Raw genomic sequence first — 22,037 nt, forward strand, 5'->3', positions numbered from 1 at the left:
AATTAATGCTATTTTTATACATTTTGATCAATATTTTAAGTCGGAATTTTATACCTTTTGAAGAATCAGTATTATATTATAAATATTTAATTTCATTACACATGTCCCAGAACATAGCTCTCGGCTTCACCGACCAGACCAAATGTATAAAAATGTGAACGACTTAGAAATCACCGGGTGTGAAACGCTTAATCTAACTGCATATATGTCCCCGGAGTCCGGAGATACATTTGTCCGAAAGACCAAAACAGCCCTGCGTGACCTGTGCCATAGAACACTTTGAGCCATAAAAGACCTGAGCCATAGAGCACTTTGTATTTTAACAAGCTCGTAGTCACCTCTCACTTATTGGTTTAACTTAAAAACATTTTTTGGACAGGGGACTATTACAGACAAACACTCTTTGAAGTCTTTGAGAATGGGCTAAAAATGTACCTTAAATTTAAACAATAAGTCACTTTTAATAGTTTTTTGGGCTTTTATTATTTCTTTTACACAAAAATACAATGGAGCTGACTGTGTGTTCATACATAGTAAATAATTTTTACATGATATAAATTAATATTAAAAATTTTAACAACTTTTTCAACTTTTTAAATTAAACTGAATTAAACATCCTCATTCAGCTGTCACTTTGACACTTGGTTATAATATTACACGCTGTCCAGTTCACGCATTCGGCAAAGAATTTGCCGAATCCGTGAACTGGGCAACGTGCTTGCATTTTTCACGCATTCGGCAATTCTCTTGCCGAATGCGTGTCATAGACAATTTCACGGATTCGGCGTAACATATATATTATATGTATGTAATTTGTTATGTGTAATAATAATATTCAACGTTACGAGGTCAATGACCTAGGTTTGTTTATAGATAATACAAAAATACAAAGTTCATACATCTTTTTCTATACGAAGTTTTGAACATTTCTTTTTCCATATCGATTTTGACTATAATTTTATTTTTCATGCATAATTTAATTGGTATGACCGATTGTCGATTTCTCTTTTCAGTTTCGACTCCGATTAATTATTACTATTCATATTGTAACTTTATTTTAAATCATGTATCAATCCGAAAGCATTCTTTGAAATATCCACGGGCTTTAAACTAGTATTTAATAAATACAAATTATTAAATAGACAAATACTTTTTTCGTCTGTTTGTCTGTTTGATTGAACTACTCTCTCTTAGTCCTTAAAATATATGTATACTCTTTCGTATGATTCAGATGTGTTTAGCCTACGATTCTGGATATATTCCACCCAATTTGCACTATGAAAATCCCAGGGAGGGGGTTGCAGCTCTCTCGGATGGCAGAATAACTGTGGTCTGCGAAAAGACACCATGGAATCGGGGAATGGTCGGAATTAACAGTTTCGGCTTCGGAGGAGCCAATGCTCACGTTCTGCTCAAGAGCTTCGCCAAGCCAAAGGTCAGTGATATTTGAAGTGTTAATTTCTTTGCGGACGGTATGACTTTTAAGAGTATTCAACTAACATAATCCAAAATAAAATATAAAGGTAAACGGAGGCGCACCCAAAGACGATTTACCCAGACTGGTCTGCATATCTGGCACGACAGAATCAGCTGTCAATCGTATCTTAAACGATCTTGAATCGAGACCAGTAGACGCTGAATACGTTCGTCTTCTTCAGGGAATCCACGAGGAAAACATATCAGGTCACAGTTTCAGAGGATACACATTACTTAGTGAGTAAAAATAAACCTGTTTATGGTCTTTTATATTTCTACACAAATTTACAAATTATCCTTATAATTAAAAAATTCAATTAAAAAATAAATACAATAAATTACTTGATAAATCAGATTAATTAATAAATAATTAAGAAATTTAATTAATTATTTCATAAATTAATTAATTCAAAACTTAATAAATAAATTTATTATTTGATAAATTAATAATTAAAATTAATTGATTAATAAATTAAAAATTAAATAATTATGAATTTACTTACTCAGACTATTTTCGAGGACCCTATTTGTTATACCATTTAAGTAACCTTTTTGATTCACTCACTTAAAATAAGTTAAGAGTAAAGACAAGTCTAAGAAAACGGTTGGTTTTAATTTCTCAGGAACTAAGAGTGACATTATGAGGGTGTCCCGAGAAGTCCAATACGTGTTAAAGGTAAAGCGTCCCATTTGGTTCGTGTTCAGCGGTATGGGTTCTCAGTGGGCTGGCATGGGGTCTATGCTTTTAAGGATTCCAGTATTTGCTGCTGCCATCGAACGGTATGTGTTTTACGTAGCATTCAGTACAGAACTTTGTAGAACTTCATGTCGATTGAAATATATCTCTTTTTTTAGATGTCACCAGGTTTTGCACCCCAAAGGTATCGATATCACTCGTATCATAACAGACCCAAATCCGAAGATTTACAACAACATCCTGCACTCTTTTGTGGGTATCGCTGCCATTCAAATCGGACTGTGTGATGTTTTAAAAGAAATTGGTATCGAAGCTGACCATTTAATCGGTACACACCAAAACTTCTACGACTACTTAATAGACTCATCTCTCAAATAAATCATGCTGTATTTGAATATTCAGGTCACGGAATCGGTGAGCTTGGATGTGCTTATGTAGACGGTTGCCTTTCAGCTGAACAAATGATCCTTGCAGCATATTCTAAAGGTCTGGCCAGTATCGAAACACCTATAATTAAAGGATCGATGGCTACCGTTGGTTTGGGATACCGCGATGTATGTTGTGAAACTAATTAAAGAAGACGTTTTAAATACTAAACGTCGCTTTTTTCCGTTTAGAAAGGAGCGTTATATTTATCCATAATTTAACAAATCGATTTTCCAGGTGAAGAATCTTTGTCCGCCTGACATCGAAGTTGCGTGTCACAACGGTCCAGACTCCAGCACAATTTCAGGGCCTGCAGAATCCATGAAAGTATTCGCACAACGTCTCCAGAGCCAAGGAGTTCTCGTCAAGGTAGTGCCTTATTCGAACATCGCCTACCACTCGAGATATATTGCAGAAGCAGGTATAATAATCTATATTTGTACAAATATTCTGTTCATTAGTGTTTTAAAATTTTGGATTTTCGATTTACATGTAAAATATTAAACTTTGATTCCTATTTGAATTTAAATATTACTATCAAAGACTACTGGATTACACCATGTCAAAACGACTACTGGCTTTACACCATGTTGTTCCACCACCAGTAATCTCACTTACTTTACAAATTTGGTTATGTCTAAATTTGACGTTGGTCAACGAGTGGATGCTGCCTACTTAGACTTTCACAAAAGCTTTGATCGTGCCCGTTATGACATTCTTTTGATCAGGTTTGCCGAAGTGAGATTTTCACCACGTTTTCTTCAACTCTTCTCTTCTTATTAATGCTAAGCAATTTGTTAAATATGATATTTTTGAATCTGCTCCATATCTTATTAGATCTGGTGTAACTAATGATTCCACTTAAGGCCCACTATTATTTACGATTCATATAAATAATCTCCCTAGATTATTATCAAAATGTATAGTGTATCTTGTTAACTGACGACGTCAAATTATTCTTTTCTGTCTAGGATAAGAGACAAGTCGCTGTCTTGGAGTTCATTTATATTTAAGTCTAAATCTTAATATTAATAAATGTGCAATTATAAGCTATGGAAGTGCACGTTCACTACATTGTCACGGATATTCCATTGGATCCGTTCTGTTGAAGCGTGTGGAATCTTTGGTTGTTTTAGTTATCACTTATGCTTCTCAACTCACCTTTCACAGTCAAGATAGTCGCTGACGTTTCCTTTCTTCGACTCAGATTTGTCTTGAAATATGCATTGCTATTCTCCAACCCCTTGTCTTCACGCTTGCTTTTCAGCTCGCTTGTGAGAGCACATAATGATTTATCTATGTATTTCCAGGCCATACTCTGTTGAAGTATCTACGTGGCGTGATTCCAGAACGTCAGAAACGAAGTTCTAAATGGGTCTCCACGTCAGTACCAAAGGATTTGTGGATGGAAGAAATAGCACAATACTCCTCTGCCGATTACTACACAAACAATATGCTGGTAATGAGACTTTTTTGGTCCAAAATAAAAATGTTTCGGTAAATTTTTCATTTGCGAATATATTATAGAGTCCCGTGCTCTTCGAAGAAGCTTCGAAATTGATCCATAATAATGCAATCACCATTGAAATTGCCCCGCAAGGTCTACTCCAAGCCATCTTGAAGAGATCTCTTAAAGAGGATTGTACGAACGTGGCTCTGATTGAATATGGACACCATGACAATGTTGAATACTTTTTGCAAACTATTGGACAGTATGTGGTTTATTTTATGACTATATAATATTTAATTTATGCTCGATGGTTCAGAATGTAATCCAGATAATTGGGTTTCAACCGTTTTTAGGAATCATGGAACGAAAAAATAAATGATTTTACACAAACATTGCCTTTAAGATTTTGAATTAAAATAACGTTATTTTATCAACCAAATATCAATTTCTAGATTGTATGAAGTGGGGCTGAATCCCTGCATGTCGAACCTCTATCCTAAGGTAGAATTTCCTGTATCGATTGGCACTCCGATAATATCTCATCTGGTTGAATGGTATCACAAAGACGATTGGTGAGATTTTATTATTAATATTTTTATCATATGACACAATGGGAGCAGAATTAATGCAATTGAATTTCAGGTTTGTGAATTCGTTCAGAGGTCAGCAAAAGCTAAAGTCGGGTGAAAGAACGGTGAAGGTAAGTGTAACTACCGAGGACATGGAATATTTGACGGGACACGTAATCGACGGTTAGTTCTAATTTATTTTTTTTATTATATGTACATAGATATCAATTTTACTTCTTGTGTATTTTTTTCAGGACGTAATTTGTATCCTGCCACCGGCTACTTATTTCTAGTTTGGGAAACTCTCGGTATGATAATGGGTGAAATATTCACTGAAGTGTCGGTGGTTTTTGAGGATGTTCGATTCGAACGTGCTACCAATATACCAAAAGGAGGAGACTTGCAGTTTATGATTTCGATCCAGAAAAAGAGTGGAAACTTTGAGGTCTGTTTCTTCTTTTTTTTATTTGAATATGTACATACATCAAATGTTCCATGACAGGAATTACCCCAAGGCGACATATATCAGAATAGTCAACATAGAATACAATGTTGACATCTATGGAAAATCAACAATGTTTTTGATACTCGGCAAATTTATGAGAAATATATTGGTGGAATATTTTTATTTGAAAAATTTTCTTCTACAACTTGAATTTTCTTCAGTCATTAAGCAGACGATTTTTTTTTGCATTGCATTTTCTAAAATTACTCTGCCTATTTTTTTTTATTTTGTATCCACGAAATGCCCAAAAAATTTTTGCTAATAATTTGACTAGCTACGATGCTAATTAAAATTTGACGTCAATATTCGTCTTCGTATATTTTTATCGCCTAATTGTCTTCTTGGTGCTGCATCTTCTCATTTGCATTCTTCATTGTATGTTCGATGGATGGAACTACTACACCGACCGTCTTGAATAGACATTAAATTATTATTAGTCAGAACTTTAATTTCCATGAGTTTTTATATCATTCAGCTTTTGATGTGCAGTTATATGTATGTATATGTACATTACATACACGTATAATTATATTACTAATATTATTATTCTTTTGTCCATTGACTATACATACATACATACAAAAACGTTCAAACTACATATATATGCCCTCGAAAACTGTAGAAATATTCTAATGGTGACTTCCTTTACATTATCGTTTATTGCACAGATCACCGAAAGTAATGCAGTAGTCGTCACGGGAAAAGTATACGCTAAAAAAGACGTATCTCAAGATTACGGGCAATTGGAAGACCCAGATGAATGTATTGGACCGTTCGCCAGAAATTTATCTACAAAAGATTTCTACAAAGAAATGAGACTCAGAGGCTACAACTACTCGTACGTAACTTTTCACGCCATTTTCCTTCTTCAAATACAAATATGCAATAAATGATAACGGATTCTCAAACTGTAACCTTTCGCATATTTAAACCAGGAAGTTTTTCTAAAACAATCAATTCCATTCTCAAAATATTGTAAAATGAAAAACTTTTGTATTCCATTTCAGTGGTGTTTTCCGAGGCCTTCATTCTTGTAGTGTGGACGGAACTCGTGGCCTTTTGCGCTGGGAGAATAACTGGGTCACGTTCATGGACACGATGCTACAAATTAAAATCATCGGAATCGATTCTAGAGGACTTTACGTGCCCACCAAAATTGAAAAATTAAGCATCGATTACCGTAAACAATTTGCTATGCTATCCGCCATTCCTGATAAAGACATCAAATGTTTGCCAGTTACTGTTTACAATGCAAACAATATCATTAGGTAACATATTTTTCATAGTTGTAAAGATACATCGATTTATACTTACATCGATTTGTTTTGTGTTAGATCTGGTGGAATAGAAGTACGAGGTCTTGTTGCCTCAGCAATCACAAAGAGGAACCCGTTAGGAATTCCAGTACTTGAAAAATATGAGTTCATTCCGAATTTCCCTAAAAATATCATGACGGTAAGTAGATGAGTAAAAACACACCACATTACATATATAAAATTCATAAGAATCTTTTTCATATACCTATATATTATATATTTTTTCTGTGATTATACCTACATATGCATGTATATATGTTTCTTTAGCTAAGCGATATCGTTCGAGTTGACGTACAATTAGCTTTGGAGAACGTGCAAGGCATCAAAGTGAAATCGATTGAGCTTATTGATTCTGCCACCGAATCTAGCACTGAGCCTCTGATTACATTAATCAGAGATGCTTTTGAAGATACACCGTTGCTCCAAGCTGAATTGTTGGTGATTTCCGAGGAAAATCTAGATCTAGGTGTCAACGTAACTGTGGAAAACAAGAAGCTCACTGGTGAAACAAACGTTCTTCTCTTCGTTGGCTCAAAATTAATGGAGCGAGATGAGGTATTCTAGAACTCCAAAGGCGGATATACTATAAATTAATAGATTTGAACACAGTTGCTGTTGTTTCAGGTTCTGAAACAAGCATTCAAGTGTTTGAAAGAAAAAGCATTCATCATTTCTAGAGAAAATGCTTCGTTCGTTGTCACAGATCGGTATGAAAACATTGACGTCGTCACTGCTATGAAAACTGGTACTGAAACCTTGGTACTTTTGAGGAAAAAAAGCAATCCTAAGCCTGCTAAGTTCATTCAGATCAAGGAATCTGATGAACGATTCATTTGGATAGATGAGGTATGTCTTGTGCATAGTCTAATACGAAGGATATTTACAACGTGCATTGTTTAATGTTTCTGATATATCAGGTGAAGGAAAATATGAAGGGCAATATAAAGCTCATGCTGTTTGCTGAAAATGAAAAGTTGAACGGAATTCTGGGTCTCGTTAATTGCCTTCGTCGAGAGCCTGGCGGTGAAGTTGTGAATTGCGTCGCCATTATGGATCCTAAAGCACCCCGTTTTGATCCCGACAATCCACTATACGAGGTTCAAATCGACAAAGAGTTATCCATGAATGTCTTCAAAGATGTACGTCAACATAAATCACCGGATGATTATAAAAAGTACTCGTTTTTGAACTTCTTCTTCATTTTATAGGGTCAATGGGGTACTTATCGCCATTTAGTGCTCGAGGAACTCCAAAATTTCCCAGTAGACCACGCATACGTTAACATTACTACAAGAGGTGATCTTTCCAGTCTACGGTGGATAGAAGGAGATTTTAACATACACAAGGAAAATAATGTGTTTCATGTAAGAGGCTTTTAATTTAGGACTTAACGCGTGCCTTGAGTCATGATTTAATATGGAAATTGTATTGTAGACAATATTGATATACGTTATTTTGATTTTACACCGAAGGTTTACTATTCAGCTATGAACTTCCGTGACATCATGACAGCTACTGGTAGGGTACCAGTGGAAGCTGTTGCCAGGGGTAGACTTAATCAAGAGTGTGTGCAAGGATTAGAATTTGCGGGCAAAACCAAGAAGTTCGTATGCTTCATTACATAAATATTTGTATAATTTTGGATATTAATATTCATGACAATGCGTAATTATATGGAATATTTGTAGTGGATTGCGTATCATGGGTCTGGTTGCGAGTAAAGGTGTAGCTAACGTGGTGAAAACTGACGCCTTAATGCATTGGCCCATACCTGACGCTTGGACTATGGAAGATGCTGCAACTATCCCCATCTGCTACTGCACGGTCTTACACGCACTGGTAAAAAAGCTTGCATTGTATTTGTCTTTTGCTTATTGCCAAATTTAGTGCTAAACTCGTCTAATTGTGATGTTTAGCTGATGGTTGGTCGCATGCAACCTGGAGAGAGTGTTTTGATCCACGCAGGTACTGGAGGAGTTGGTCAGGCTGCAATCAACGTGTGTCTTTATTATGGTTGCAAGGTTTTCACTACAGTCGGTACTCCAGAGAAGAGAACTGCCATCAAAAGGCTCTATCCGCAACTGACAGGTATGTAGAGATCCCTGATAGGTTTTAGTAGTGGAATTTGTGTTTCGTTAAACCTGCATCTTTGTTTGCAGATGACTGTATTGGGAACTCTCGTGACACTTCTTTTGAAGAAATGATTATGTTTCAAACGGAAGGTAAAGGAGTAGACATAGTTCTAAACTCGTTAGCTGATGATAAGCTTCTGGTAAGAACATGTTGCGTTACTTAAAAGTCTGCCTTTCAAGTGGATACTCAAACTTAAACACCTAGAAAAACAATCAATTCTTTTCGTAGAAAATATCGTGTTCCTAAAAATAAACATATGCAAATTTATGTTAACTAAGTTTTAAATTTGTGTTATTTAAGTTTACTATGCAAGTTTTCCAATTTGATGCATTTCGTAAATATTAAGCGGCGTGAATACTCAAATACACACATGTTCGTAGGCTTCAGTACGTTGTCTCGGAAGAAGAGGACGTTTTTTGGAAATAGGAAAAGTTGACATCGTCAACAATACTAATGTGGGCATGGAGTTTTTGTTGAAAGACGCATCCATGCATGGTATCATGATGGACTTCCTTTTCGACAAATATTCTGACACGGCAACGGTATACATTTATTTCTATTTTTAAAGCTTTTTATTAGCTTCACACTATTATTATTACAAATATTCTTGAAATGTTTATAATTTTTTGGTACAATTCGAACAGGAATTGAGCAGTTTGATATACGAAGGTATCAAAAACGGTTCGGTGAAACCTTTATGTAGAGTAATTTTCAACATAGATGAGGTTGAAAAATGTTTTAGATACATGGCTGGTGGTAAGCACATGGGCAAAGTTTTAATCAAAATCAGAGATGAGGAACCCGACAAAGATGCTAAACCCACATTCATTAAAATCAGCGCAATCCCCAGGTACAATTAAGTTCAATATTTTTGATAACAAATAATCCATAGTAAGTGATTTAATATAATGATTTAATTACAGATATAAATGCTTTTATGAAGACGTGTACGTCGTAGTTGGCGGACTCGGAGGCTTTGGTTTGGAGCTAATTGATTGGCTTGTCATGCGAGGCGCTAGAAAAGTTGTCATCAACTCCAGAAGAGGTCTTTCCAATGCATACCAAGCCATGAGACTACGGTTATTCATTTTTTCGATATATTTGTACAATAATTGTTCGATATATCTAAATAATATGATAATAATTTGTTGAATTTCAGGGCATGGACGAGCTACGGAGTCAACATTAAAGTATGCACCGACGATATATCAACACAGGAGGGTTGTATCAATTTATTGAAGATGGCCAATACACTAGGACTAGTGAAGGCGATCTTCAACCTGGCCGTAATATTAAAAGATGCATTGTTCGAAAATCAAACGCCTGAGATGTTCAAGGAATCGTTTGCACCCAAAGCTCGGGCCACTAAATTCCTCGATGTGGAATCCAGGAATTTGTGTCCTCATTTAACGTAAGCTATATTTTCCTGTACCCCGACTTTTCCGCGCGGTCAATAAGCGCCCCGACATAAGCGCGCCGACGCTACCGCGCCGCGACAAAATCGCGAGAGCCAAAACCGCGACAGACATAACCGCGCGCCGACAAAAGCGCCCCAGCAAAAACTGCTCGGCGACATAACCGCGTCAGAATCAGAATCAGATGCAAGTTGCGCTCGCGCGTCATCTCGGTAGCTTCACAATTTATATTCAGACTTCAATCGTTTCAAATGACTACTTCAATGTTTTACTACCTACATATATTGGCTATATTTATGTATTCAGACTTGCCTTATTTCAAATATACATACATATATGTATACATACTTGTGTAATATTAATTTTATTTAAACTTTTACAATTTTTCACAACTATGGATTAAATCTTCATTGGATCTCCTTGAAAAACTTAAATCAAACTATCTTAAAATAATAAATCAAACTGTCTTATTAAATTATTTCATAGGTTGATTAAAAATTTTAAGGCATCTTCTTAGCATTTTAAATATGTGTATAAATATACTACTTGCGGTCTTGGGAAATCCAATAACGACCGGCCAATCGAACACCTCGCATCGAAATCAAAGAAGTACATAATTTTATATGTAAAAGTTAACAATATTTGAAACAAATTAAATGAACATAAAGAGTCCTATCCCTTTAATTGTTTGGTTTTCGGGATTAAGGATTTTGTACAGTTACAATTATTTTTTAAATTGATGCTTATTATAAATGATTTTACATGTCATTTTATATTCCCCATGGGTTTTATCAAAGCTTTCAACAAAGCGAATATACCAAAATTTCTAATGAGCTACCCGAATATGATGGTATCAGTTTATTTGTAACAATTTGTTTCTATTTACCTGCTTACACGATAATGGTGAGTCGATACCTGGAAAACATCATGTAATGTATTTTTATACGCAGCGAACAATTAACAATCAACTACTCAAAAAGTTAGGAACACTTGCGAATTTTGCGACACACGTGTTTGATCTAATCATAACTTCGTTATTTGTAACTTGATCCAAGTTATTTCTTCCGCATATTGTTAACAACGTAATTATTTTAAACTATGTACAAAATACAGTTGTCTTGTATATCTGCAAAACAAAACAGACTTAAAACCCGTGATATACCTGCTAAGGGTACGCCTTTGTCCATTGTGCGTCAAGGGCGAGAGTGCGAGAATCTTTTCAAACATTGAAAAGATTATCAGCTGAGACCCTTTGCTGTCTGATTATCCTAAGGGTAATTAGGGGCTTAATATTTTTTTATTTTATAAAATTGATGGATTTAATATTTAATTTTGAATTTTTAAATGAACAATATCGATTCTTCAGAAATTGGTCGCTGCAGGGATATTTCCACCGAAAAAAATCGATTTCTGCGTATATGAAAGCGAAGAAAGTTTCCATGCAAAGATCGCCAGAAAAGGGTATTTTGGTACACACAGTTTCGAGAATTTTGAAAAACATAGAAAATAATCTCCCCGAAACAACAAATCGTTGGAAGAATTGTGGTAGAAACTACCCCCAAGGGCCGACCCCAAAATTATTTCTCAGACAATGGAATACTGCATAAATCTGATCAAGCTTTAAAACTGAGATTCGAAGATAACGATATCGAGATATCGACGTCGACAGCAGTGGTGTGGTGTAGTGCTAAATTTTGAAATTTTTTTTTGCACAATTTTTTTCAATTCAATTCTATAATTTTTTCGCATACCCGAGATTTCATGTTTTGACCGACATGATCAATTGTATTTGTTGCACTATAACGCGAAATAAAATTATGGCTAATTTCCATTTAATTCTTGTAATAGTAATAGATCAAAACAATCAGAATATGGTGTATCAGGTTTTACTAAAAAATACGCAGTTCTAAAAACTTTACTGGTTGATACAATTTCCGAGTCATTCATAATATCTTAAATTTTTTCAAAAGGCTGCTCTTTCGAACTTACTTTAATTTTTTCGGCGTTAATATGCGCTTGTGATTTCAAATGATGCTATTGTTTCCGTACGTAGAAATAGAAATCGAGCTCCATTCTTCAGAAATGCTAAGTCCTTTAGATTTAAAAGTTGAAAAACTTTTTACACTATAACAAATATCACATTCAATATTATTAGACTTACATATTAACCAGGGATATTTGCGTTTTTTTTCTTCCCACATCTCCGTACTCCAAACATCTGGCGAGAAAGACACACATATCGCAACACTATCGCTACTATCATTTATTATATTTATACTACTAGATTCTAAATTCATGTTATTTTCTTCATTTGATTTCACAGACGCAACACTGTTTTCAGATTCATTTAATTTACTTCGTTTGGCAAAAAAAAAGTGTGTCGAACATTGCTTGCTTTCGTTTTGAAGCCAATTTTATTTAAGAAAAACTTAAAAACTATTTTGAAACGATTGATAAAACTGTTGACTTGATAAGTCTGAATATAAACTGTGAAACTACCGAGATAACTTGTGAAACTACCTAAATATAAATTGTGAAACTACCAACTTGCATCTGATTCTGACTCTGGCGTGGATATGTCGCCGAGCGGTTTTTGCTGGGGTGGTTTTGTCGGCGCGCGGCTATGTCACCGCGCGGTTATGTTTGTTGCGGCTATGTCGTCGCGCGTTTATGTCTGTCGCGGTTTTGGCTCTCGCGGTTTTGGCTCTCGCGGTTTTGGCTCTCGCGGTTTTGGCTTTCGCGGTTTTGTCGCGGCGCGGTAACGTCGGCGCACTTAAGTCGGGGCGCTTATTGACCGCGCGATTTTGACTGGACACCATATTTTCCACCTCGATAAAGTTTTGAATATACAATTTTAAAATGTAACATTGGAATTGTTTGTAGAGACTTTGTGATATTCTCAAGTGTCGTTTGCGGTAGAGGTAACGCTGGTCAGACCAACTATGGTATGGCCAATTCAGTGATGGAAAGAATCTGTGAGGAACGATTGAAAGCAGATCTTCCAGCACTTGCCGTGGAATGGGGTGCAGTAGGAGAGGTTATAAATATATTTAATTCTAAAATTAAGTGTAAATGAAAATATATTTTATTTGATATCAGATTTTATACTTATTTAGGTTGGACTGGTAGCTGATATGCAGGAAGACCACCGTGAATTGGAAATCGGTGGCACACTTCAACAGAAAATTTCCAATTGCCTTCGAGTACTAGATCAGTTCCTCATACATCGCAAATATCCAGTACTGTGTTCAATGGTTGTCGCCGAAAAGAAAGCCGGTGGATCAGGCTGTGGTACTTTGGTCGATACTGTATCAACTATCATGGGTAATAAAACGTGTAATATAATTAAAAAAAATGTATTTGTATTTATTAATCTCATTGACTTGTTTAGGCATTAAGGATCTGAGAACAATTTCAATGCAAGCGACGTTGGCCGAATTGGGTATGGATTCAATGATGGCCGTAGAAATTAAGCAGAGTCTAGAAAGAGAGTTTGAAATCTTTCTGACGGCGCAAGATATCAGGACACTCTCGTTCTCCAGGTATGACGTAGTTGTGCTCAATTGAAACAACGTATGTATTTATCTTTCTTAATATAACTGGTTTTGTTTTCAGACTGCTGGAATTGACGGCAGAACGGGAAGCAGATGCTAGCAGTTTAGCTGACACTAAGTCTTCGGAGGGTGTGACAGGATTTAAAATATTGATGAGGAATTTGGGAGACGAGATTACAGCGTCTGAACCCTTCATCAACATGTCGACTTTGTTCAACGATGGAAAAGTAGTAAGTGTATATACCAAAATAATTAGAATTTATTAAGGAATACCTTGAATGTTCTTTTATTAATTTCAGAGCGATCTTGAGGGCAAATTAGACATGACTCTGTTTATGATACCTGGCATTGAGGGAATGGTGACAACACTGGAATCAATCAGCAAAAGACTCAAATGTCAAGCCACCGTTTTACAATTAGGATATGAACATCCCGAGGAGACCATTAAAGAGACCGCTAACAGACTTCTAGCGGTTGGTTTTACTTGTTACATTATTTTAAACACTATTCTAGACATTTCATAATTTATAGATACAACTTGAAGTCCTTCATCTTACATAAAAAATTTCTAAATGTCCATCATCTGACTATCGATACAATGAAAGTCAACGGACTTCTCATGGAATAATGTTTTTATTTTTAATGATTTTAGATTATCAGATCTCGTTTGAGGCCTGGAGGTTATTTCACACTATTGGGATATTCTTTCGGCGTCCTCATAGCATTAGAAGTTGCAAATATTTTAGAAAAAGAGGGTACGTTTAATCTAGTGTCTTATTTAATATTTTTTATGTTCAAAATAATTTGACAAGTTTTTACATTCTTAGGTTACATTGGATGTCTATTTTGCGTTGACGGTTCACCAGACGTTTTGACAAAAATGGGCAAGGCCAATTTGGACACGTCAAAGATGAACATCATGCAAGACACTTACCTATGCCACATCATGGACCTCGTAGCACCAAAAATGGACAAGAAACCATTATACACTGCCTTGTCGGTAATCGACACATGGGACAATAAAGTAGAATGCTTTTTACAGCATGTGCCAGAAAGCGTCAAGTACTCGAAGCAGTATCAGAAAGGTGTGGCAAAAGCCGTATTTGCCCGAGTTCTTTCTATATTGGCATACGATGATACCGTTAGTTACAGATTGAAGTCTCAAGTCATCCTGCTGAGGACGAAGGACTTTCCCATTGGAGTAGTAACTGACGAGCAGTACTGTCTGCAGAAATACGCACAGCAGCCAATTCAAATGCATTTGCTGGAAGGAAACCACGGAACTATACTCGAAAATAAGGACTGTGCCAATATAATAAACAGATTTTTGGCAGATTTATAAAAACACCGTTCTTTAAGTATGCAGCAAAATCGACGAATGTAATTTGTACAAATGTTTATTGTTATTAATAATGAATGTTTATTGTTATTATGTTGAAATGTTATACTTAAGTTTTTATACTATGCCTTTAAATGATTTGTGGTTAAGGAATAATATATTTTGAATATTGAACATATGTGAATTAAGAGAAAAATGTTGCAAATTTCAATTTTATTATTATAAAATAAACAACAAAAACGGATTCATTTTATTTTTTATTTTTTGGAAAATTTACGGTTTAATTAATAACAAACAATAATTAAATATAAATATTAAAACATCTAAAAATTTTCATATACATACATACATATTTTTTTAAGAATTATTATTTCTTAATAATTCTTTAAAAATTTATTATATTATTATTTCGTTTACATAAATTTTGTAAGAAAATAAAATTTAAATATTAATAAACAACAACAATGGCGAGTTGAGCGTGTGTGTTGTTTCCGATAAGTATGTAGAATTTAGAAATCGTTATTAGCGATTTCGAAAGAAATGATGAATGTCAAATGCATATTGAAAACTTCAATCGAGCTATTTTATATTTGTGAACGAAATATCGGTGAAAGAAATGGCTGTGAAAGAGAGGTCTGTGTAGCAACCGGACCCGAAGTGGTACGAAAAGCAAATGCATCTTTTTGCAATTGGTTTGAAATGCACGATAATTTAAATCAATGGCCGATAAATACGTCAATACATACATACATACGTATACGCGTACATTTTAGATATGAATAGCAGAACCCATGAAGACGGGCTTGCGAACCTTGGTCTAGAATCCGTTCATACGTAAGATTTTACTCTTTTTAAGAAATATTTTTTGCGGAACTCAGTTGAGAAACCCTGAATACGTAGGATTTGAAAACATAATTTTTGGGGAAAAAATCGAAAACCAAAGAATTTCCCTTTTTTTATCAAATGCAAAGTTTCATAATGACGATTTGTGAACCTTGGTTTAGAAGCCCTGCATACGTAAAAGTTTGGATTGCTAAAAAAAACTATTTGATAAAAAAAATTGCTGCCCGGTTTAGAAACCCTGCTTAAAAATAATGTTTGCGGTCTTTGTTGAGAAACCCTGCTTGCGTAATATTTCATGACACAAAGAGTATCAAATAAATTTATTCGCATTTATGAAATTATCATGTACATAGATACGGCCGACAATTTCAATACAGTAATTATTTTCAAAAACGCATTTAAAACTTATTGAAAAAAAATGATTTTGCGCTGAATAGATTGGCAGCACCTGACTCGATGTCAGCTGCTGCAATGATTTGATCTAACATTATTATTATATTCGGAAATTAATTTAAAAAATTTAAGCCCGCCGAGTATTCAATCGAGTATCGAGTCAAATTGACTCGATATCCGATTTATGTAAATATGGAGCGTTTTATTAAACATTATTACTTTATCTATGTATGTTTTATATTTTGTTTTCGGACTTTTTGTGACTGGACCTTTAACAGGGTGGACGATTTTCGGTTGGACGTTTTATAAACTGGGCTTTTTATTGTCTGGATCACTTAGCAGGTGGGCATTCTAACGGGTGGATCTTCTTTCGTGGTGTCCTTGTCGTTGGATCTTATAGCATTGGACCTTATGTCGTGGAACCCAAATACATCCACTTGTTCAAAAAGACAAAGTAAAAGCTTTCATTAAAAAGTTGAAGTTATGGAAATCAAATTTACAAAAGAACGAGTTGGATATGTTTTCACTTTCCAAAGATTTCTGGGCCACAGCCAATATTGAAGCAAGTAAAAATCTTTTTATTGACCACTTGGTTGGTTTAGTGCTGCATTTTTCCAATTATTTCAAAGACCTTGATTTCTCAAAGTTTTTTTGTATACAGAATCCATTTAACTACAATAAAGAAGACGAATTCTAGCTGATAACCATCGAAAAAGAAAAATTGATAGAATTATCATGCGATAGCTCACTAAAACAAAAGTTTCAAAATGAAACCATAATTAAATTTTGGAATCTTAGTGGAGAGTATGAATCTTTGTATTGCAAAGCAATGCAAGTGCTTCTACCGTTTGTAACGTCTTATTTATGCGAAACGGGCTTTTCGGCACTAGCTGCAATGGAAACCAAATATCGAGCCAGGTTAATAGTCGAAAAGGAGTTACGAGTGGCACTCTCCATATTGCCCCCAAGATTTGATAAACTTTGTGCCAATAAACAACAACATCCTTCGCATTAAATTTTGATGTGTTAGATGTAGTTTAATTAGTAATTTAATATATGTGTTCGTATAAATTTATGTTATAGCAAAACCTTTTTATTATTCTTTTTATTATTCAGTATTTTTTTTGTAAATAAAGGTTTATTATTTAAAACGTGTCTATATTATTATATCTATTAAAAAATAAACGGTAAGGAGGCGTGGAAAAAAAAGGCGTAGTAGCATATTTTTTTTAGGGAGGCGTAGTAGCATATAGTTTGGAAACCGATGGGTTAGAAGACAGTACAAATCGCTGAATAGACGTCAGGCAAGTCGTCGTGGCAGAACTTTCAAACGCGTCGTATACGATATTTTATCTCCAACGTAATGGCAGAGGATACATTTACGTATATTGATGACCAAAATGATCAATATGGAAAAGTATGAAAACGATCGGATAAGAGGAAAATTGTTCTCTGAATTGTAATCGTAAGTTAACCATAAAGGAGGTTTGTAAAAAAGCATTCATTCCTAAGTACGTATGTGATGATATAAAAGCGGCCCAAACCTCTTTTAAATACAAACCTACTCATAGTTTTGTATATAATATTAAGATATATAATTATAAAATAAAAAAACTCAAGTAAAATAAAAAAAACTGTAGTAAAAAAAAACGTATTTAATAAAATTGTAGTAATAAAATAATGTACTAAAATATAAATAAAATAAAAAGGCAATTTAAACAATATTTCAACAACAAATGTAAAATATGTGGGATTTCATGATTAATATTTCAATCAAGGAGTTTTCCATGATTGGGGTTTCAATCAAAATTATGATCCCGGCGTAAACTAATGTAATTAAATATATTGAGCCGCCTAAGGATGTATGTGATGATACAAAAGCGGCCCAAACCTCTTAGTAATATATTTAATTACATTAGTTTAAGCCGGGATCATAATTTTAATTGAAACCCCAATCATTGAAAACTCTTTGATTGAAATATTAATCATGAAATCCCACATATTTGTACATTTGTTGTTCTTCTTCTTCATGTGCCATATCCTCCTAGAATGTCGGCAACTAGATGTCGCATTCTTATTTTGTCTATTTCTGCTCGGAATAGTGCTCGGGTGCTGAGGCCGTACCACTCTCTTTAGCCATGATTTTCCTCTGGATTATTAGGCGCAGGAGATCGTATTTTTCGTTCCGCATCATATGGCTTAAGTACTCCAATTTACGCCTTTTGACACTTTTGAGCACTTTGACATGTTTTCCCATCAGAGCAAGCACCTCGGCATTGGTACGACGCGCCATCCATGAGATTCTCAGCATCCTTCTGTATGTTTACATCTCAAATGCCTCTAGTTTCTTGCATGTGGCATCCATCAGGGGCCATGCTTCTGTCCCATACAGAAGGATGCTGAAAACGTAGCATCGTAGAAGTCTCAGTAGGAGTGCTATACTGAGATCACGTGTGGTTAGGACTTTTTTCAATTACAAGAATGTAGCTCTTGCTTGCTCCACTCTGACACGAATTTCCCTTCCACTTTCACACGTTTCACCCAGATAGCACCCAATATATCTAAAACCATCCACTCTCTCCTCCACGCTGTTATTGATCTGTAAATGAGAGCTGACCGTATAGTGCGCCGACTTGCTGAATATTATCCATTTGGTCTTATTTGTATTCAGCTTCAACCCCGCCCTAGAGCTATGCACAACAACTGCGTCCAGTGTTGCCTGTACCTCCTACACGGTTCGGGCCTTGTCGTGGCTAGGGGGCTTACAGTCCGCCGTAACATCTAGTGGGTGGAGATGCTAGATAGGCGCGTATCCGGGTGGGATGTAGGATAGGCGTCGGCGGACTAAACCAAAGCGAACCACGTCTTTAATCCAAGGTGTATTAAATCGTGCTGAGGGATGCATGGCATGAAGACGTTAAATAACAGGTCGTTAACGAGGCCTCAGTGGGCATGCCGACTCCCTGAGTGTATTTAGGATTAGCCGGCCAAGCGGGGCTCTGGTCGGCTGGACAGCTGTTCCCTACTGTTGTGTCGGAGCAGTGGAGGAACAGAACTAGTTCCTGGCACTCTGATGCTTCGGCCACGGCAGCGATTTACGTTCTCTCGACCCAGCATCGAGTAATCGGCTCATCTGATCCGCCAGTGAGTGGGTTTGTCTGGGTTGAGTTGGCGGGTCTGCGGATCTACAGCTGCAACTTCTCCCCGAACTCGGACCTACCACAGTTTGAAGACGATTTGGGTCGTCTTGAATTTGGTCTCAGAGGAGTCAAGATAGGAACCTGTATTGTTGTGTCTGGAGACGCCAAGTCGGTAAGTTGGGGGTCTTCGATCACAGATCGAAGGGGAATCCTCCTCAGCGAGTTGGCCGCTAGCCTCCAGTTGACCCCGGCAAACGTGGGCAATGAGCTCACGTTTCGCAGGGGAGCCGGCGGCTCTGTCGTTGACGTCACCTTCTCTGACGACGGCATTGTTGGCAGAATCAACAACTGGAAGGTCTTGGACGACTACTCGCACAGCGACCACCAGTACATCTGGTATGAGATCGTGGGTGCCCCGGCTGGTCGCGGGGGCTTAATCGCCGACGAGATTGGCTGGTGCATCCGCAGTCTCGATGTCCTGGTATTCAAAGAGACGTTCTCTGCTGGCGGTGGCACAGTTTACTCTGCTTCCGGGGCTGAAGCAATGGTAGAGGTGCTTGGCGTGCTAACCAAACGCGCGTGTGACTCTGCAATGACTCGAAGGGGGAGGGGCACTATGAGGAGGCCTCGCCCTCAGAAGGATTGCGCAGAGAGTAGGGCACACCCTGGAGGCGGATGAATTGTACCGAAATGCGCGGAAGGCACTCAAGGGTGACATCAAGGACACAGCTGGCGGGAACTGTGTGAGATGGTCGACACCGATCCGTGAGGATTGCCGTACAAAATAGTGCGACAGAAGCTGCGCGGTCGGTCGGCCGATCCCTATCTCGACGACCCGGAGAATCTGAAAACTGTGGTCGATGGGCTCTTACCGGAACACCCGGAGCGAACGCGAGCGCTCGAAGTCCCAATTGATGGTGAGGATTGCCCGCTATTCCAAAAAGGCGAACTGGAGCGGGCACTGAAGGGCCTTAAGGCCCACAAAGCTCCGGGCCCGGATGGAGTTCCGAACGAAATAGTCTCGGTGGTAGGGAGGGCCTTCCCCAATGTCCTACTCGACGTCTACAACGCGTGCTTGCGGGAGGGGACCTTCGGCGGGGTTTGGAAGAGGCAAAAGCTCGTGCTAATACCTAAGAAGAGACCTGTGGTGGGACCGTCTTCTTACAGGCCGCTGTGTATGCTCGATGGATTCAGGAAGCTCCTGGAGAGACTGACTCTCCAGAGACTTCAGCCGTTCCTCGAAGATGACGCTACGGGACTCTCCCCGCTTCAATACGGATTCAGGCAGGGCCGATCAACAATTCACGCCGTCAACCATGTCCTCGGAACAGTACGATCGGCATGGGAAGGATCTGTGAAGCGCAGCAAGCATGTCGCTCTGGTGGCACTGAACATCCGAAACGCCTTCAACTCGGCACGATGGGATAATATCCTAAGAGCCGTCGGGGAGGACTATCGGGTGCCCCGCTACCTGACGAGACTGCTGGAGAGTTACTTTGAAGACCGACTGCTGGAGTACTGGTGCGGCACTACCGGTGCGGCACCACCGGTGATCTTTCCTCGCGGCGACTCTTGTCGGGCGTCCCGCAGGGCTCTGTCCTCGGACCAGTCCTGTGGAACGCTATGTATGACGGGTTAATGAGGGTGGAGCTCCCGAAGGGTGCCAGCGCCGTTGCTTTTGCTGACGATGTCGCAATCATGGTGGTTGCAAAATCTCTCAGAAGCGTGGAGATCTGCGGCAATGACGCGCTCTATCGGGCTCTATCAATGAGCAGTCCAGAAGACGGAGGCAGTGTTCTTCACCAGACGCAGAGGTTTCGGCCCGCCAAAATTTGAGCTGGAGGGTTTTGAGATTCGGTTGTTTGCGCGCGATTCGGTGCGATACCTCGGAATCCAGCTTGACCGAAAGCTCAGGTTCACGGAGCATGTGGAGCGGGCATCCGCCAGGGCGGACGTGACGGCCTGTCAGTTAGCCCGCCTCATGCCAAATCTGGGTGGGCCTAAGAGTGTTAGGAGGAAACTCCTGAGCTGGGTGGTCCACTCCATACTCTTTTACGGCGCTCCCGTCTGGTGTGACTCCCTTAAAGTGGAGCGCACTACGCGAAAAAATGGCTGGAGTGCAGAGACGGAGCGCTCTGAGGGTCGTTTCGGCGTACCGCACGGTATCGGAAGATGCCGCACTGGTGCTCGCTGGCACACCGCCTGTGGACCTGCTTGCGGTTGAGCGAAAGGCGACACACGGCGGGTTGAAAAGAAGCGAAGCGAGGGATGCCAACATGATACAGTGGCAGCAGCGGTGGGAGTCGGCTACTGGGGGGAGGTGGACGCAAAAGCTCGTCGGTGACCTGAAGCAATGGTGCGGAAGGACAGACGGTGACCTGAGCTATCACCTCACCCAGTTGTTGACAGGACACGGTTGCTTCGGAACCTATCTGCACAAGATAGGGAAAGAAACAACACCAATCTGCCACCAGTGTGATGCAGCTGACGATGACGCGGAGCATACATTGCTTCACTGTCTTGCGTGGGATGCCCCGAGAGAGGCCCTCAAAGCCGCGATCGGGGAGGAAACGCTATGGACGGGGATGGTGATGGGTTCCATGCTCCGCGACAGAGGGAGCTGGTCGGCTTGGGAGGCCTTTGCTGCCTCCGTGATCGGGGAGAAGTTGCAGTCCGAAAGGGAAATGAGACGCCAGGAGCCTGCTGGAGTTGGAGGTTGGAGGACTCGACAAGAGCACCGCGACCTGAGGTGGGTCTCTGCTGTCTCCTGTGTGAGCGTAT

General features: G+C 38.3%; 2 protein-coding genes across 3 annotated transcripts in view; both read left to right on the forward strand.

The window, feature by feature from the left end:
• The window catches only part of LOC143917642 (fatty acid synthase-like), a 28,528-nt gene extending 13,400 nt beyond the window's left edge, over window positions 1–15,128 (forward strand). For both annotated transcript variants that reach the window (XM_077439224.1, XM_077439225.1), the window contains 33 exons: window positions 1,232–1,435; window positions 1,524–1,713; window positions 2,100–2,256; window positions 2,332–2,501; window positions 2,576–2,727; window positions 2,837–3,020; window positions 3,910–4,058; window positions 4,127–4,311; window positions 4,502–4,621; window positions 4,692–4,801; window positions 4,873–5,063; window positions 5,792–5,961; window positions 6,131–6,391; window positions 6,458–6,578; window positions 6,707–6,994; window positions 7,064–7,285; window positions 7,357–7,578; window positions 7,648–7,803; window positions 7,912–8,042; window positions 8,128–8,278; window positions 8,356–8,527; window positions 8,599–8,711; window positions 8,953–9,114; window positions 9,217–9,422; window positions 9,496–9,651; window positions 9,732–9,983; window positions 12,871–13,024; window positions 13,104–13,311; window positions 13,379–13,529; window positions 13,603–13,771; window positions 13,841–14,014; window positions 14,194–14,296; window positions 14,369–15,128. In XM_077439224.1, coding sequence (XP_077295350.1) covers window positions 1,232–1,435; window positions 1,524–1,713; window positions 2,100–2,256; window positions 2,332–2,501; window positions 2,576–2,727; window positions 2,837–3,020; window positions 3,910–4,058; window positions 4,127–4,311; window positions 4,502–4,621; window positions 4,692–4,801; window positions 4,873–5,063; window positions 5,792–5,961; window positions 6,131–6,391; window positions 6,458–6,578; window positions 6,707–6,994; window positions 7,064–7,285; window positions 7,357–7,578; window positions 7,648–7,803; window positions 7,912–8,042; window positions 8,128–8,278; window positions 8,356–8,527; window positions 8,599–8,711; window positions 8,953–9,114; window positions 9,217–9,422; window positions 9,496–9,651; window positions 9,732–9,983; window positions 12,871–13,024; window positions 13,104–13,311; window positions 13,379–13,529; window positions 13,603–13,771; window positions 13,841–14,014; window positions 14,194–14,296; window positions 14,369–14,883 — 6,069 coding nt within the window. In that variant the 3' untranslated portion in view covers window positions 14,884–15,128. The remainder of the gene's footprint in view (window positions 1–1,231; window positions 1,436–1,523; window positions 1,714–2,099; window positions 2,257–2,331; window positions 2,502–2,575; window positions 2,728–2,836; window positions 3,021–3,909; window positions 4,059–4,126; window positions 4,312–4,501; window positions 4,622–4,691; window positions 4,802–4,872; window positions 5,064–5,791; window positions 5,962–6,130; window positions 6,392–6,457; window positions 6,579–6,706; window positions 6,995–7,063; window positions 7,286–7,356; window positions 7,579–7,647; window positions 7,804–7,911; window positions 8,043–8,127; window positions 8,279–8,355; window positions 8,528–8,598; window positions 8,712–8,952; window positions 9,115–9,216; window positions 9,423–9,495; window positions 9,652–9,731; window positions 9,984–12,870; window positions 13,025–13,103; window positions 13,312–13,378; window positions 13,530–13,602; window positions 13,772–13,840; window positions 14,015–14,193; window positions 14,297–14,368) is intronic.
• Window positions 15,129–19,015: 3,887 nt separating this feature from the next.
• On the forward strand, window positions 19,016–20,895 carry LOC143917758 (uncharacterized). Its single transcript, XM_077439339.1, has 3 exons — window positions 19,016–19,022; window positions 19,100–19,927; window positions 20,045–20,895. Exons 1-3 carry the CDS (start codon window positions 19,016–19,018, stop codon window positions 20,893–20,895), a joined length of 1,686 nt encoding a protein of 561 aa, XP_077295465.1.
• The last annotated feature ends 1,142 nt before the right edge of the window (window positions 20,896–22,037 follow it).

The sequence above is a fragment of the Arctopsyche grandis genome, chromosome 10, assembly GCF_051622035.1.
Source record: "Arctopsyche grandis isolate Sample6627 chromosome 10, ASM5162203v2, whole genome shotgun sequence".
In the NCBI taxonomy this organism is placed as follows: Eukaryota; Metazoa; Arthropoda; class Insecta; order Trichoptera; family Hydropsychidae; genus Arctopsyche; species Arctopsyche grandis.

What these genes read in the sequence shown, in the direction of transcription:
- LOC143917758 (XM_077439339.1), top strand. An exon ending in GAGTAGGGCACACCCTGGAG is followed by an intron (nt 19,928 to 20,044) that starts GCGGATGAATTG and finishes CGTACAAAATAG; the next exon opens with TGCGACAGAAGCTGCGCGGT.